The sequence below is a fragment of the Phoca vitulina genome, unplaced genomic scaffold, assembly GCF_004348235.1.
Source record: "Phoca vitulina isolate PV1807 unplaced genomic scaffold, GSC_HSeal_1.0 scaffold6, whole genome shotgun sequence".
Classification (NCBI taxonomy): Eukaryota; Metazoa; Chordata; class Mammalia; order Carnivora; family Phocidae; genus Phoca; species Phoca vitulina.
The window spans coordinates 67,587,852-67,605,005 of NW_022589709.1; the positions used below are offsets into that span (position 1 = coordinate 67,587,852).

At 40.6% G+C, this 17,154-nt stretch overlaps 2 protein-coding genes across 4 annotated transcripts in view; one reads left to right on the forward strand and one right to left on the reverse strand.

The window, feature by feature from the left end:
• The window catches only part of PLPP1 (phospholipid phosphatase 1), a 100,361-nt gene extending 95,043 nt beyond the window's left edge, over positions 1-5,318 (forward strand). For all 3 annotated transcript variants that reach the window (XM_032404415.1, XM_032404416.1, XM_032404417.1), the window contains exons 5-6: positions 4,280-4,456; positions 4,955-5,318. In XM_032404415.1, coding sequence (XP_032260306.1) covers positions 4,280-4,456; positions 4,955-5,086 — 309 coding nt within the window. In that variant the 3' untranslated portion in view covers positions 5,087-5,318. The remainder of the gene's footprint in view (positions 1-4,279; positions 4,457-4,954) is intronic.
• The window catches only part of MTREX (Mtr4 exosome RNA helicase), a 114,759-nt gene continuing 102,904 nt past the window's right edge, over positions 5,300-17,154 (reverse strand). Inside the window, exons 25-27 of the mRNA XM_032404412.1 lie at positions 15,817-15,979; positions 6,966-7,070; positions 5,300-5,582 (exon numbers count right to left, since the gene is read on the reverse strand). Coding sequence (XP_032260303.1) covers positions 5,530-5,582; positions 6,966-7,070; positions 15,817-15,979 — 321 coding nt within the window. The 3' untranslated portion in view covers positions 5,300-5,529. The remainder of the gene's footprint in view (positions 5,583-6,965; positions 7,071-15,816; positions 15,980-17,154) is intronic.

A 17,154-nucleotide genomic window follows, 5' to 3' on the forward strand; every position in this document is an offset into this window, starting at 1 on the left:
ATGATGTATCTTTGTTTTTCCTGCTAACTTTTTTCTCAGTTTGTGCCTCCTGGAACCCCAAATGCCTCTTGCCTTTTCCTGTGACAGCAGGGATGACACTAGTGATAGGCTCAGTTGTTCTTTTCACAGACCTGTTTTGCCTCCAGCGAGTACCTCAGTGACCAGCTGCAGGTTGGTCCATTCTGCCTTGTCTACCCTTTCTCTTATTTCTAGTTGGGAACTTTCTGCTTCGGAGCTTCTTTCACCAGAAGGTTGGATGTTAGGATCAGGAGGGATCCAGACACTAGATCTAATTTGTCACTAGGCAGTACTCTTGTCCCCCACTAGTGGACCAAAATCCCCATGGGGCAGGTCAGTTGAGGCCAAACTGAAGCATGCTCAGAGAAGAATATTAAAATGGGCCTGAGAGCAGCAACAGAGATGGGTAGATGAACCATTTTTGGCTTAGGGTAGGGGTTCACACCTTGTACTGCACGTAGAAAGAAGTCATGGAAGTAAATCCCATACCCAATGCCAGACCGCTCTTGTAACAGGGCCTTCAGTGGACATTTAATGTGTTTGTTCTCATGGGATTTAATTTTTTTTTTCCTCACGGTGTGAACCCCAGTGTATAAATACTATTTTCCTTCTCGATTGAAACTTACTTTTTTTTAAAAGTAAAACTCCTCATCATTCAAGTCACAGAAATCCAAATTAAGAACAAAATGGGATTTTAATTGAACACAGAGGTGGCTGGTAATTGGGATTTTATCTTTTGGTTGTAAGCAACTGACTTAGATCTCCCAGAGGGAAAAAAATTTTTTTTTTTTAAAGATTTATTTACTTATTAGAGAAAGAGAAAGCGTGTGCACGTGAGCAGGGGGAGGGGCAGAGGGAGAGGAAGACAAGCAGACTCCCTGCTGAGCAGGGAGCCCAATGTGGGGTTCAATCCCAGGACCCTGAGCCACAATCAAGAGTCAGACCCTTAACAGACTTGAGCCACCCAGGCGCCCCCAATATGGTTTATAGTAAAGACCTCGATGGGCTAGAACTAGCATACCACCAAGAACTGAACTTGCTCCACCTGTCTCATGGGCCGCCTGGCTTCCTGGTGTGGCTGCCACTCTGCCCCATTCTTTGCTCTCTCCTCAGGGCTTGCTGTCCGTGCCTCACCATAGCTTTTGCTTTCTCGTAAGTTTAGTTTGCAAGTAGCCTATCCTGTATCCTTTAGGTGCTCTTTCTAGACCTTCTGAAAAAAGAGAACCCGTTCATCCTTCTGCAAATTCCAGAGGGAGAATACGGCCCAGCAGATCTCGGGTTCGGGCCTGTCAGAGGTCATCTTCAGTGCCCTCTCTGAAGAGAAGGCAGAGTGGTGTGGTCCGGATGGGTCTCCCCCTTCAACTGTGTCTGTGGAGGGACGGTTCCGCCCAGGAGGGGAATTTGTAAGTCGTTGACACTGCCACTGAGTCTGTCCCATACTGTGCACAACGCTGGATGTCGAGTTCCTCAGTTCTGAGTTTTAAGAGATAAGCAATGGACTTCCTTACTTGAATGTGCTCGGTGTGTACGTGATTAGCAAACACACGTGTGGGGAGAGGGGAGTCTGCAAAGGCAGGGCCTTACAGAGCCTTTTATTATAAGCTTTAGCATTAAAGCAGCTCTGTCCCTAAATCTAGTATGCGTAGAACAGTGGTGAGAGCTTCCAACACTGCTTCTCTGAGGCAGTTACGAACATGTACTTCCCTCAACAGTCTTGTGTTTAAAGGTACATAGACTGTCCTCTTTCCTCTAAAAGGACAAGGAATAGAATAAAAAATGATAAACCCACAAAGTCAAAAAATGGAAAAGGAGACAACAGGCAAGAGGTAATGATTTTGGGAAGCAGTTATAAATGAGCGGTAGAGGAAGTCAAATCTCTAGTGCCTCCAGAGGGTGAGATATTAGAAGATCTGCACTGCAGGACCCAAGAAAAGCTTAACACTGTCTGCTCTGTTGAAGCCGCTGATGTAGGAAAGACTTCTGGCTGGCAGCATGGGAGGACAGTTGTCCCCGTCTGGAGTTGTGGGCATGTCAGCTGTGGAACTCAAGTGATCCAAGGGCCAAGAAACTCAGTGTGTTTAGCTCCGTGGGGTCTACTGAAATGGAGGCGTCCTCGCAGCCGTGAACAGGGCTGTAGCTAGGTGATGCCCGGCCTTCCCAGAGCTACACTGAGGAAACAGCAGGCGAAAAGGAAGCACACTCACTTAGCCAGCCTCACCCCGAGCTGAGAACTGTTCTGTGACGGCAGCCTGCATACACGCCACGGCCGTTAGTTATCAGAGCCAGAGCCTGGAGGGGAGGGTAAGGTTAGGTGTAGAACCACAATGGGGGCCTTCCTAGTACCCCCCTCAGGGTGAAATCATCTCTGGGTCACCAGAGAAGGGGGTAACATCTATACTTGGGTAGATGTGTAAGGAGAAACTAGCTACTTAGAGGGTTGAAGGTTTCACCTAAAGTACATAGAAGCTTGAGTACTAATCCGTAAATGAATATTAATTAGGGGCAAGCTACCTAGAGTTAAAGTGAGGGTCTTTGGAAGGAAAATACTGTTAGGATTTTAGAAGCCAAAGTGAGGAAGGACCTTCAAAGTCCTGTCTGAGTTTTCTTTGGGTTGGAAGCACAAACTAGGACTAAGCGTAAATCCATTTTAGAGTTCGTATTGTTTTTTTCTTGCTATGTCCTTAACAGAGGTAGGTGCAGTTCTCCCTAAGGTGCATTCATGTAAGTATTTATAATTCATAGGTATATATTTTTATAGTCTGAAGAACCCATGCCTTTAACAGTTACATGAAAAGGCAGTTAAATAATCCAAAGAGGGACAGCTGAACTTTTGGGGAGTAACATCCAAAACTTGGCTTCAGCCCCAGTCAAGGTACTATTCTCCTTGAAATGAGTAAAACATTTCCAATGAAGATAAAACTAGTGAGGGGAATATTACTGGCATGGTTGTGTTACCTAATTGGATTCAGTTGCCAGATGCAAACTTTGCTTCAACCAGAACCAGCTATCTTCCCAACTCCAGAATCTTGAGACAAGCCTCTTACTGTTTACATTTTTATAGCTTCAACAACAAAGAAAAAAGGAAAGGAGGGGGTCTGCAGAAAGCCAGGAGTACTTTAACCAGTTGAACAACTGGTTATGCTCTTTTACAATTAGATGTTTCTACTGTAAAAATACTCGATAAAATTAGACAGTCTGAGTTTTTGCCAGCCGCTGAGAACTGAACGCTCGCTCACAGCAGTGCGCAAGGAACTGGGAATGGATCTGTTTCAAGTAGGCAGTGTCTATGGGCACAGCCACATAAATTGTTTTCTGAGGAATGCATTTAATTAAGTGTATGAGTCACAAATTACCAAACAGAACTTTTAAAATAGATTTTAAAAGCATATTCTTAATTAGACAGAAATAAGGCAAGAATTGTTGCTGAAAGGAAGTGATAGGAAAACTATCGAAACCCTTCTATATCACAGTCTTTAGGGATGCACCCAAGTCAGGGGCAGGCTGACACAGAAAAGGAGATATTCTCAAGTCTGAGGAGTGTAAGGAAAAGTCATGGAACTTAAAGGGCACACGTGCTACTCAAAGACTAATTCACTGTTGGGTCAGGACTCAAGTAGAACCTGTATTATTTAGGCAGAGTATTAGATTTACTTAAAATACAGATTATTTAGTCTCCACTGCCCTTTAAAATAACCTGAGGCGAGAACTCTCAAGTAAACCGAGTCAATTAAACTCCGTCTCTAGACAGACCGGGTGGAAAACATAGTAGCTTGGCCCAGGGTAGGGACACCCCCGTGCTCAGAATGCTAGCAGTTTATCCCAAGACTTGGAACTAAGGCTAACTTGGCTGGGAATCAGAATTGTATAGCACAGACTGCCAGAGGACGGGCTGCCCTTGAAATCCGAGAAAGTCCTAAACACCGGGAACCCCTTGCCCTGTTTACAGTTTGGAAAGCAGTCTAGCTAGACAGGTACAGTAATGAACTGTTCTAAAGACAAGTCTCTGGGGCAATCACTTTTTGTTTGGCTTATTTAAAAGGATGAAGTTTCAGGTGTTGAGTGTAAGAATGCTTGCCTACAGCCTATTCTAGATGTAATTTATACTCTGGTTATTTAATGGTTATTAATAGTAATGATTATTAATATATAATGACTTGATCATGTAAAACACACACCTTTAGGGGTGTGGTGATACTTAAAATATATAAAGTTTCCAGTTGGGGTGTTAAACTCTTCTCTTTATTCCTGTCTTCTCTATTAGCTTTACCTTCAAGCCAGGATGAAGGGAGACTGGGCAAGACTCTTACGCCCCACACTGCAATTTGGTCTTGTTGCTGTGTCCATTTACGTGGGCCTCTCTCGAGTTTCTGACTACAAACACCACTGGAGTGATGTACTGACTGGACTCATTCAAGGAGCCCTGGTTGCAGTATTAGTTGTAAGTATACAGGGCGGCAGCCTAAATCTTTTACTGATAAACACTAGGATGAGTAAGTAGAAAACCTGTCCCAGGGAGAAAACTATCCAAAGGCAGATAATGAGGCTCCGTAATTTTTACTGGGTCATCACCCGATGTTATTAACTATGTTGCTTTTTGCAAAAGTTATAAAAATCTTACTGTATGTACTTTTGTAAAAGGCTATGGCTATAGTGTTTTGTTTCACTTTGTTTTTGGCATGAATTGCAGAAGAACCTGAGTGCTAACAGAGTAAAGCTATTTACTCAAGACCTACCTAAGTAAGCAACTCTCAATTTAAAAGAATCTCTTCTAACAAAGCTTCCCGTTAGTCACTTATTTTTTGTACCCTTTCTCTGTTGTGGGGTTGATATTTATTTTTGCCAACTGCTTGTTACAACTATGTATATGGTTTTTAAACTTAGAATGGGACAAAAGTATTTAATGATAAGTAATTTAAGTATAACTTGTTTTCTGTAGGCAGTGTATGTATCCGATTTCTTCAAGGAGAGAAATTCTCCTTTTAAAGAAAGGAAAGAGGAGGACTCCCATACAACTCTGCACGAAACACCGACGACGGGGAATCACTTTAGGAACAGTCACCAACCTTGAAGGTAGATAAAGCTGGCCCGCTTTCTAAAGGAAAAGGATTGCAACCAGAATCAGAGGATGAGTTTTCTTCACGGTGTACAAACCTTTAAGGGACTGCTGCTGCTATACCTCTTGGATGCCCACTTTACCTGTGTGTATATAGTTACATTTAACACCATGGTTCTCTAATAGCGCTGAGTTCATTAAAAAAAATTTCAAGCCTTTCACTAAAATAATGCCCACCTGTACATTTTTATTAAAAAAATGTAATGCTTATGTACAAATGTGTATGTAATAATATGCTTTCTTAGAATGATGCCTGATTGAAGTATGATACATATTAAAATGTTTCAGTACAACTGCCTTGACATGGGAGAACCAAATCAACACTCCTGTAAGCATTTGTAGTCAGCTGTAATCAGGTGGTGCAAAATTTAAAACCCCACATTCGTTTAGCTGACTCTTTATAAGTAGAGGCTGGCAGCAAACACAATATCCCTCTTGATTTTGGTGATTCCTAAGAGAAAAGAAAAGATGGTTTAAGCTTCCAAGACCACAAAGACTATAATTCCCTTGCAGGGGGGGCGGGGGAAGAGGTTAATACAACAATCTCGATGATACAAAACCTTGCTGGTCTAAAAGATGATTGATAGAGGAGTTCACAGGCACCTCTGAGAGGAGAGGAGGGTAACTTAGAAACCAGACTCCTGCTCTTACGACTCTGGACTCAGAAGTATCCCGGTTCCTGTGTGTGTGCAGGGCCGTGACAGGGTCTCCGACTATGCACAAAGACCCACTGAGGGAAGGACTAAACCATCAGAAGTAGTAGTTAGTTGACCCAAAAGCATGAATTTTCAGCCTACTTCAGGAGACACTTTATTTTCACTTACCATGTGAGATTCTTTCTGGACTAAGGGAGGACAAACATAAATTTCATTATTTAGTAAGTTTACGTAACTTACTTAAACTCTGGTTGATTAAATAGGTCTGCCCCATCAACCATATGGAAACAGTACCCAGTTTTTGCACACCTCCTTAGGACACTGTTTAGCAGAAATCATTAGGGGTTGTGACTACATGAGCAACTAACAGAGTGACAAGGTGGCCGCTATTCTTTGATGTGTTAACTCACAGCCCTTTTTCTTGGCAAATATTCAGACGGAACAAACTGTAAGCATGTTATATACTCCCTCCGACCCCCTGCCCGCCTCCATTACTACCACCTTGGACTGGCCATCTTTTTTTTTCTGGTCTTCCTACTTCCACCTTGCTAATCTACAGACTTCCCTACAATGCAACAGCAAGAACTGCCAGAGCACTGCACTCCTGGGGTCAAAATCTCCATTTCAGGAAAAAGCTGGGAGCTGGGGGGTAACATGATCATCTCTTTTCTCCTTCCTACTATTCTACTCACTGGTCTCGTACTGTTGCTTACGTCTATCAAGCATACATGAAGGGGCTCGATACCACCTTTCGAGTGGGGGCCCTAGGCCATCTCATCTGTCCCTCAATTCCTGTTGTCTCTTCCTTTCTTTTCCTGTAGACTTATCACCACCTGAAATACTTTAATTGTTGACTTGTTTATTGCATGTCTCCCCACACTAGAATGTAAGCTCCATGAAGGCAGGGATTTGTGGGTTTTTTGTTCACTGCGGTATCCCCTGGTGCTTAAAACCATGCCTGCACATAGTACACAATAAATATATATAAATGATTACATCTAAAATCTCGAAACTTTTTCCCACAGAGACACTCTAAAATTTTGTTTAAATACTACTGGATGGCCCTCCGTGGCATTCCAGTGAAGAGCATCTGAAAATGTCTTCCTACGTTGTGCCAAGAATTCAAGTCTCAAAAGATCTGCCTTAATTATTAGAAAAAGCTTCGACTGGATACTGACCTTCCGCAAATTTGTTTTCCAGCTCAGTGTTTCCAATGGCTTTTGCTGCTTGACACATCTGTCGAAGCAGTTCTTCCAGGCGCCTCATACAACGAATTATGCTGCCTGTAAAGAAAAGGAAACAAATCACTTGTAAAATGGAAATAACCAGAACAGTAGAACTTTTGTTAGAGGCAAGGTAGGAGAACATGGGATGACTAATAGTACTTTGAGGGACTTCCCATGCAGTAAATGAGGTTGAAGACTTGACTGGCTGCCTGGCAGACACTAGGAGGGATACAAAGACAAAAAGTTTAATTTCCCATCCTTGACTAATGGTAGAGAGTCCTGATTTATTATAATGTGTTGACATTTGCTCTTATAAGTTCACAAAATGCCCTGGGAGCAGGGGGGAGAGCAACTTTGGATTAAGGCCACAAAGATAACATAACCTGGGTCTGTAAGAATGAGGAGGTCTCTGTCAGACAGCAACAAAGGAAGACCACTTGGGCAATGCAGAGAAGTGTGACAAAGGGCAGCTACTCAAGGACCCTGAGGGTGGCCTAATGAGGTATCTGGATACCATCCTGTGAAGAGAATGCAACTGGAGATTTTTAAGCAGGGGACAAGTAACAGGATCAGATTTGTCATTTTAAAGGTGCAATCATTCATTCTTCTTGACCTTAAGTAGACTTTTTATCAGTGCTTTTTTCATACAGTGTGTCCTCAAGGGAGCACAAAGGAGGAGGTAAGTCTCTTCCCACTGGATGTGACTCCCTGAGATCAGTAGGGTGTTTTTTTTGTTGTTGTTTTTTGTTTGTTTCTTTGCTGAAGCTATAAACATCATTTGACTTCTACCACATTTGAGCAAGGGAGGGGCCTGGGATCCTTTCTCAAAGACCTATCTACAACTCTTGGGACTTTAATGTGTGAAATACATTAGAAATAGCAGTTCTGTCTGATATGCAAGGTATGAACTCCTCTAAGTCCTTACCATTATTAACTCCTTAGAACACTGAACTAATCCATCAGCATTTATCAAGTTTTGTAATACACTCACTGTGCACAGTTTTCTCTTAATGCCCTCCATGTTCTTTTCCACTGTGCCCAGTGGTTGGGGGGAAACTGGGGAGAGTTAACTCAGGAAGGAGAATGTACTTTTAGCTTAAATGAAGGCAAAAATAAAAGCCATTTGCCCAACAGAGTCCGCATAATCCAGGAGCAAGTGCCCATGCACATGTAGAGAGCCTTCCCTCTCTGTGGGACAATTCCAAGAGCCAAAGATAAATTACTGCACAAGGGCCTGCACCCCTAAGGACAACATTCCTGGTTGCTGAACCCACCAATGGGCCAAAACAATGAAAACACAATGATGCTACTTCACATTCTGGGAGGTGTGTGCGATGACACTGGTAATGAAAATGACCAGCATACAGGTTACCTTAAAAGGCAAATGGGGATAATACCCTTTCATCTCCTACATGTAGGATGTTCACCTACTTTAGACTTGGTTCCATACTATTTAAACAGAGGGCATGCTCTACCTAGCTCTGATTTTATGTCACTTGAGATAAGAAATATACAAATTCTTTGACATTGGCAAAACTCTGAAGGAATGTAAAATGTCATGATATAGCCCTTTAGCCAAAATATTCAAAGTCCAAAGGTTTGTTTTTGTTTTTTTTTTTTTTTTGGTCCTCCTCTCATTAAAAGGTTCATGGAGTTCTGGGAGAAAACTCCAGCCCCAAATACAGCCTATTTCCACTACACAACTCTGTCAAAGTTATTTAGCACCCAGCAAAGGACTTCATAAGAGTCAACAGCAAAATGGCAACCAAAACAGAGACATAAATTCTGTAAAATCCAACCAATCACATATATACACATTTTACAATAACCCTGAGGACTTTCTTGTATTACTGGAGAGTAAAGTTACCGATGTTCCTAGTGATATTTAGGCATCAAAGAAAGGAGAAATTAGGCTGAATGTGTTTCAAGAAAAAAGGGTGATGTCCAACATTTTCTGAGCACTTATTTTGTGGTAGATCTGTAATACATATTTCATGTAAAACTTCTCATTTCACATTTACAATCTGACAAGTATTGTCATCCTCATTTTACAGAGAGGGAAAAGGAGAAATGGAAGTTGCATACGTAACTTTACCAAGGTCAGAGGCAGGAGTAAATGATGGAGTCAGAATTTGAATCCAGACCGAAGATTCTAGAGCCCACGCATTTAACAATATCACAGTGCCTCACAGAAATGATATATCTCTATTTTCTAAATTTTCTATAATAAATGTGTATTACTGGGGTGCCTGGGTGGCTCAGTTGTTAAATGTCTGCCTTTGGCTCAGGTAATGATCCCAGGATGCTGGGATCGAGCCCTGCATCGGGCTCCCTGCTCCGCGGGAAGCTGCTTCTCCCTCTCCCACTCCCCCTGCTTGTGTTCCCTCTCTCGCTGTGCCTCTGTCAAATAAATAAATAAAATCTTTTTAAAAAATGTGTATTACTTTACAAATTTCAATTTATCATTAAATTTAGTTTATACACTTAAAAACTGTAAATATTTTATAAGTTTTTAAAAAGGTTTAAGAGCAAGACGAACCATGAGAGACGATGGACTCTGAAAAACAAACTGAAGGTTCTAGAGGGGAGGGGGGTGGGAGGATGGGTTAGCCTGGTGATGGTATTAAAGAGGGCACGTTCTGCATGGAGCACTGGGTGTTATGCACAAACAATGAATCATGGAACACTACATCAAAAACTAATGATGTAATGTATGGTGATTAACATAACGATAAAAAAATTAAAAACTTAAAAAAAAGGTTTGAGAGCATGCATGTGCAAGTGGGGGGAGGGGCAAAGGGAGACAGAAAGAGAGAATGCTCAAGCAGACTTCCTACTGAGCACGGAGCCCAACGTGGGGCTCGATCCCAGGACCCTGAGATCATGACCTGAGCCGAAATCAAGAGTCAGCTGCTTAAACCCACTGAGCCACCTAGATCCCCCAATATTTTATAAGTTTTTCAGGCCTTACTCTAAAGCTCTTCACTTCTGTAAAAATCTTCATTGCCAGGTAGTGCCAAAGAATTTCTATTAATGAGTTTCTAGAAGTAGTAAGCAGTAAAAACTGGCAAGTAGAATCCAAATAAAGGGGTCTGTTTCCTGAATTTGGCAAAGTCAGTGGTGTCTTCTAGTAATTTCACTTGATCTTAGCCAAAAGGCTGAGAAGTGATTCTCATAGTAATTTCAGCAAAATAAGATAACACATTACTGTGGATCAAGATGGAGATGGGGGATAAGGAACTGAAGATGGTCTATTCTCAGCTACTACTCCTGAGTCTGGCTGTAAAAGGAATGAGGGATTGAGGGTGACGACAACAAAATACCTGTCACGAAAAACTGACAGCAGCAGCTCCCCATTTATTGAATGCTGTGTGCCAGGCTAACTGTGCTAAAGGCTCTCTATGCATCATGTTATCCTCACACTATGAGGAAGGAGCTATTACACTCATTTTATAGCCAAAGAAACTGAGGCACAGTTAAGTAACTTGCCCAGGGTCATTCTACTGAGTAGGATTTATGCCCAGGATTTGTGCTCTTGCTCTTAACCACTCGGTTATATTTGTAGCTGAAAAAGGTGTGGATGAAAACTATATGCCTATTTATATCCTAAAATGGCAAGATTGAGGAGGGTGCAGAAAAGAGTGGAGCAAGGCCCTGAGATTCATAACAATGGCAGAAGGGTCCATCCTCTGAAGAAGAAAGAATAAGGTAAAGGATATAGGCACATGAGTTTCTAGATAAAGAAGACAGGAGGCCTAGTGGTTTCCCCCTTTCCTGTGATGCATGAGTGATCACCTACAAAGCTGGGGGCAGAGCTGCTGTAGATGCTTGACACTCCATGTCCATTGTGTCTGCAAGTGGACAGACCGGGGATTACATTTCAGCTGTGCCATTTACTATGTGAGGGACTGTATTAGCAAGTTAGGAGTGACTTCTTTGTGGTTGATAAAAATATTCTAAAATTAGATTGTGATTATGGTTGTACAACTCTGAATACACTAAAAACCACTGAATAGTACAATTAGAAGGATGGATTTTATGCTCTGTGAATTATATCTCAATGTGAGTTCTTCCAGAATGGTGATGTAAACCTGAGGTGAAAAAGATCAGTGACACTGAATTGGACATTTAAAATGGTGAATTTTATGTTATGTATATTTTGTCACAATTAAAAAAAAAAAGGCAGTGATTAGTCAGAATTCAATTTCGCTTCCTACTCTAGCCCCTGGCCCATGGGACAACCATTAATCTACTTTGTCTCTATGGATTTGCCTATTCCAGACATTTCATATAAGTGGAATTATACAACAGGTTGCCTCTGTGTCTGCCTTTTTTTACTTAGAACCTTAATGTGTTCAAATTTCATCCAAATTTTAGCATTAATCAGGATTTCATTCCTTTTTATGGCTGAAGACTACATTATGCTGATACACCACAATTTATTCATCCACTGATGGACACATGCAATCATCAGATTAATCTGGTTCTTGAACAGAACAGTATTAAGCTCATTGAGGATGGAAAGCAACACCTTTCTCTAAACAGTGTTTCTACCTCCAGCTTTCTGGCATTCCACAAAGTGGTCCCCCATAGTTCATGTCCTGAATCTGATTTAATATTCCTATCTAGGTGGTTTTAATGAGTTTGACCTGAGGTCAGGATCACAAATATATTTTCCCGCAAATATTTACCACTAAATCCCAGCTTAGGCTAACCCCTTTCTGGAGGGCAGAGACTGCTGCTCATGATGCACCCAGTACCTAATTCCCACTATGGTCTGAGTCATTATTCATCAAATGTGTAAGTTCAAGTACTAATTTCTAAGTAATTTAATACTAAAATTTTACCGAAAGGGAAACAGAAATGATACATGTTAATAAACGGTTACTCTATTATTATTCGCAAAAGTATTTCTAAGAACAAATCCACTGGAAAATCCCTAATGACACTGATGTCCCCTGACCTGGGGAAGGGTAAAACTATGCCGGCTGAAAGGCAACTGAGAAGAGTATGAGTGGAGGCAGAGTGTGGGAATGCACTACCTGGTGAACAGTTTCGAGTGAGAGCACAGGTCGTCATTAGGAGAACTCCTGTGACAAAGTAAGTAAGTAGAAAAGCAAGTCCTTCATGTGTAGTGAAGACTACAATGCTGTTGTTGTTTAGAAAGAAATAAAATTTAACAGCCTCTGAAAGCTTACAATGGATCTACCACATGGATTAGTAGACTGAAACCCTAGGCTTGAGCCTCTACAAATACAAATACTTTAAATTGCTCTTCCAATTTAGTTTGATAGAAATAAGAAACAACCACATTCTTATAATTTTTTTCCAGGGTGATAACAGAGGAAATAATTATTTGTATGAAGTCTTCAAAATTCCTCAACTGAATCACAGTATAAGCTCTTCTCTCGCATTAGGCATCCTCTCAGACACACGGTATTCATCATTACAATGTTAACTTGTGCCAGTTGATGTTTGAAAAATACTTAAAACTACTACTTCTGAGGCTCATGATATGATCACTTATTTTCATATGAAAAGAAAATTAAGAATCTAACTGGAAACAAATATGGTTTGAGTGAAGGGCATCTTAAAGTTCCCATGCAATCATTTTCTGGCCATAAAAGTAAAGACACAATGTACTATGGGCTAGAGTTTTAATTACAGTATTTTTCCAATTATATAAAGCATGTACAATAACAAGATGAAGAGCAAACGGCTATTCTGAAATGGAAGAACTAAATAGCAGCAGGGTAAAAAGGGGGGCACACAGTACACTGGAAAAAGGAAATACTCTCCTAAGTAAATCAAGGTTCTCAGTTATTTTTTTGCTGTTTAATTATGATTTCTAAGAGTTAATATATAGTCCATCGCAATTTTAGAAAGGAAAAGTAAAGCTGATACAATCGCACCCAGACCAGAAAAACATAAAGATTATGCTGATGTTAGACCCAAATTCAAGTTTAGTTACAAACGGAAATCGTCAGATTTTCAAACTTTTGATTCCTCATGCAAACTGTGATGTAGAAAGAGCCCCAAGGAACTGAAACGGGGCAAAACAGATTTCAGGAATGCCAGTATGTTCTGGAAGACACACTCTCATCAATTTAGCAGTTTCAAATCTGTCTTCCTATATACTGTCATAACTCTTCTATTTAAGTACAAAGAACCAAAAAAACAGTCCACAAGGACAGTTTTTATAGAGCGCCCTAGATGTGCAGGCCTGTTGCCCCTTGATTTTTCTTCAAACAAACAAAACAAACTACTCTTTGCTATCAACCACTATTATGTCATGTGTCTGACTTCTCAGAGAAGCAGACACTCCATAAATATGAGCTACTAACAAGTCTTAGCATTATTTAGGCATAGAACAGTCATTATGAAGAGGAAAATTACCCAGAGCAGGCCCAGGAGACCCCAGAAGATGGGAAGTTACGAACAATAAGCTAGAGAAAACCAGAAGCCCTACTGGGAGCAAGGATAACCAGCCGTTTCTGCTTCTGTAAACAGGCTTCCTGCCACCGGCTCCCGGCACTACTATCCCCACCTAAAACAGCCCCACTCCCCCAGTTCAAACCCACCGACCAGCAGTCAGCACAGCCCTTGGAACCTGACTGCCCGCAGTCCCCTATAAAAGCCCTATAACCCCGTTTCCCCGGGGCCCAGAACTTCGAGCATGAGCTCATCTGGGGCCGCTCACGTAAAATAAATCCGACTTCTCCTACTTCTCCGAGTGTCACTTGGCCTCTTGCCGGTCTGATTATTTTTCCGCAACAATTAGGCACAGAACAGGCAGAGAACGTAAGTTTCATCCTTATGTTCCAAAAAGATGCCACATTGAAGAGTGGTGGTGCTGTATGACTGCCTTTGCACCTTCACACCACACAAGCGGTCCTACACGTACCTAGGTTCCTGAATGTGAAGCAGTGTTCACAAGCGAGGTCCCTCTTCTCCTATCCTCAGCTATCGCTCCCCACCGTGAACTATTACAGATCTCCTTACCATGCCTACAAGCATGAACTGTCAGTGGATGGAGATGGTACGATCTAGGTCAGGATTTAAGAAGTCTCTAGGTGATCCAAAATTCAAGGATAAGGCATTATGGTGCTTAGATGAAGTTATTAATTACCATGTGACTTGTAATCACAGAGGCCAGGGTTCAAATCATAGTGCCACCATATACCACACCTCTATGACCTTCGGCAAATTATTTACTTAAAAAAACTCAGCTTCCTGTGCCAAGTAGAAACAGTATCTACCCTGAGTTGCCATTTTGGTGATGAGATCTAAATTCTATAAAGTGCTTAGCACAATGCCTGGCACACAGTAGTCACTTAATAAATAATGATGGTCCCAGTAAGAGAATGCAGTACTCAGAGCAAGATTTTGGAACCATATTACTAAATGATCATTTAATGGAGGCTTAGAAATAAATTTCATAACACTATATATAGGACACCATGATAAAAAGAATACACTATAAACTTTAACATTTTAAACCTTAAAACCCATGAAGTTCAATATAGTAAAGGCTCATAGTTGAAAATTTCAATATTCTGTTGCAGATGTTTGACCTATGCATCACAAAAATCCATGATTCATAAACTCAATAAACTCTCAGTCTTTAATAATATCAGTTAAAAAGCATATAATATCAGATATGTCAAAAATACAATTTTTCTTAAAACAGAGCTACAAACAATAGCATTTTAAATATTCTTATAATAATCTCTATGAAGTCCAAGCTCATTTACTTTCATTTTTAAAAAGTTCAATGTAAATATCTAATTTGGTAAATATCATTCACCATTATAAATACCTATATAAGCCAATCTTTTTGAAATGAGTAAAACATTTCTAAAATGGTCTCCCTTAGATACTGTGTTTTTGCTTCTTGTAATTATTATTTCTTTTATATTCCCTCTGCCTTTACTTTTTCACTTAAAATTTCTGTTCAGTTGAATAACAATTATTCTTCAGTCTTTTAAAGACATTTTAAAAGACTGCTCATGGGGCTCCTGGGTGGCTCAGTCATTAAGCGTCTGCCTTCAGCTCAGGTCATGGTCCCAGGGTCCTGGGATCGAGCCCCGCATCGGGCTCCCTGCTCCGCAGGAAGCCTGCTTCTCCCTCTCCCTCTCCCCCTGCTTGTGTTCCCTCTCTCGCTATGTCTCTGTCAAATAAATAAATAAAATCTTAAAAAAAAAAAAAAGACTGCTCATTAATCTGATTCATGCTGAAGTACCATCTCACTGAGGCCAAGTCTGTTATTAGAAATGCAATGATGGACAGCATTTTCAGCTCTGCTTTTTTTTTTTTTTTTTTAAGGATCATGACCTGAGCCGAAGGCAGACAGACACTTAACGACTGAGCCACCCAGGCGCCCCAGCTCTGCTGTCTTTTAGTGGAATTAATGTAACAAGCCTTTAGATTACTGCCAAGAGATTAAAAAAAAAAAAAACCTCACACGAACCTGACTTACTAGGATCACCTGTTCCATTTTTTTTAAGACTGTATTTATTTATTCATAAGAGACAGAGAGAGAGAGAGAGAGAGAGGCAGAGGGAGAAGCAGGCTCCCTGCTGAGCAGGAAGCCCGAAGTGGGACTCGGTCCCAGGACCCTGGGATCATGAACTGAGCCGAAGGCAGACGCTTAACCACCTGAGCCACCCAGGCGCCCTACCATTCCATTTTATTACCAAAAATTAAAAATAACATATTATTTTTATTTAGTTAAAACAATGCCATCCTGAGTATATTTCTTATATATCAAAAAGGAATGTATGTATACAGAATTTAAACATACCTTCAAAGACATCTGTCATTTTGCAGATATGGGCAAATGTAGCTCCAGTTGCCCAGGTATATACTACATCCATTAAGTGAGGTTTGAATGAGCTTAGGTAAGTTTCCTCATCAATTTCCAGTTTGGCTTCTGCTGAAACTTTTGCAATTCTTTTAGCACATTCCTTTGAAGACAAAAACATTTACTTAAAATTTCTTACTTCTGATCTTCCATGTACTTTTTTTCTTTAGGTTTCTTAGGTTTCCAGAGCCAGAATTCCACAAGGTCCTTTCTTCCTAGGTTCTTATGCCCACAGTTTGGATACTCTGTGCTTCTAAGTAGCTACAGTGTCTTTTCCACTGCTAAGTGATCCAACTGTAACATTTCCCCATTACACTGAATTAAGAAAAATTTATCAAGAGCGTGATTTTCACCCAATTAAACTTTTTAAATAAAAAATAGAAACTCTTCATTAAAGTCATTCAAGAGTAGCATTTAATCTTTAAGTATTTTATTAATAGCAACCTCCCAAAACCCCCCAAAGACATCAATAACAAAACAGATTTAGAAAAACACAAATCCTATGGCAAAATAATGCTTTTCCCCAATAATGCTTTAAAAAATATAAACCTTAATTTTTTTCCCCCACAGTGAGATATTCAGATTCATTCTTTTCTCCTCGGTAATATAAAAGGTCAAAACCGCCTAGTCCTACATAAACTTCCCTGGTTCTAGAAATTTAAATTTCTTAGTAATAAGGGATATTAAATTTTCCACTTAAGAGGCTCTTTTTATGAATCACTTCTCCTCTTTTGCAGTATCATATAGTTCATCTTTCCGTCTAATGTTAAAAGGTAGATAAAATCAGTTCATCATAAGAAAATCATAAAACACACAAATTCATTACTATAAGCTACTGGGGCTTTAAGGGCCCAGGGATAATTAATTTCTTAGGATAAAACATATTTTAAAACTTTGTTGTAGGGCGCCTGGGTGGCTCAGTTGGTTAAGCGACTGCCTTCGGCTCAGGTCATGATCCTGGAGTCCCTGGATCGAGTCCCGCATCGGGCTCCCTGCTCGGCAGGGAGTCTGCTTCTCCCTCTGACCCTCCCCCCTCTCATGTGCTTGCTCTCTCTCATTCTCTCTCTCTCAAATAAATAAATAAAAAATCTAAAAAAAAAAAACAAACAACTTTGTTGTAAACTACAATGGAAAAACATACAAAAAATAAAGCTAACTAATCCTAGTCCATCAAGTTGCCATTCTTATTTATTTATTTTTTTAAAATATTTTATTTATTTATTTGAGAGAGAGAGAGAAAGCACATGAGCAGAGGGAGAAGCAGGCTCCCCGCTGAGC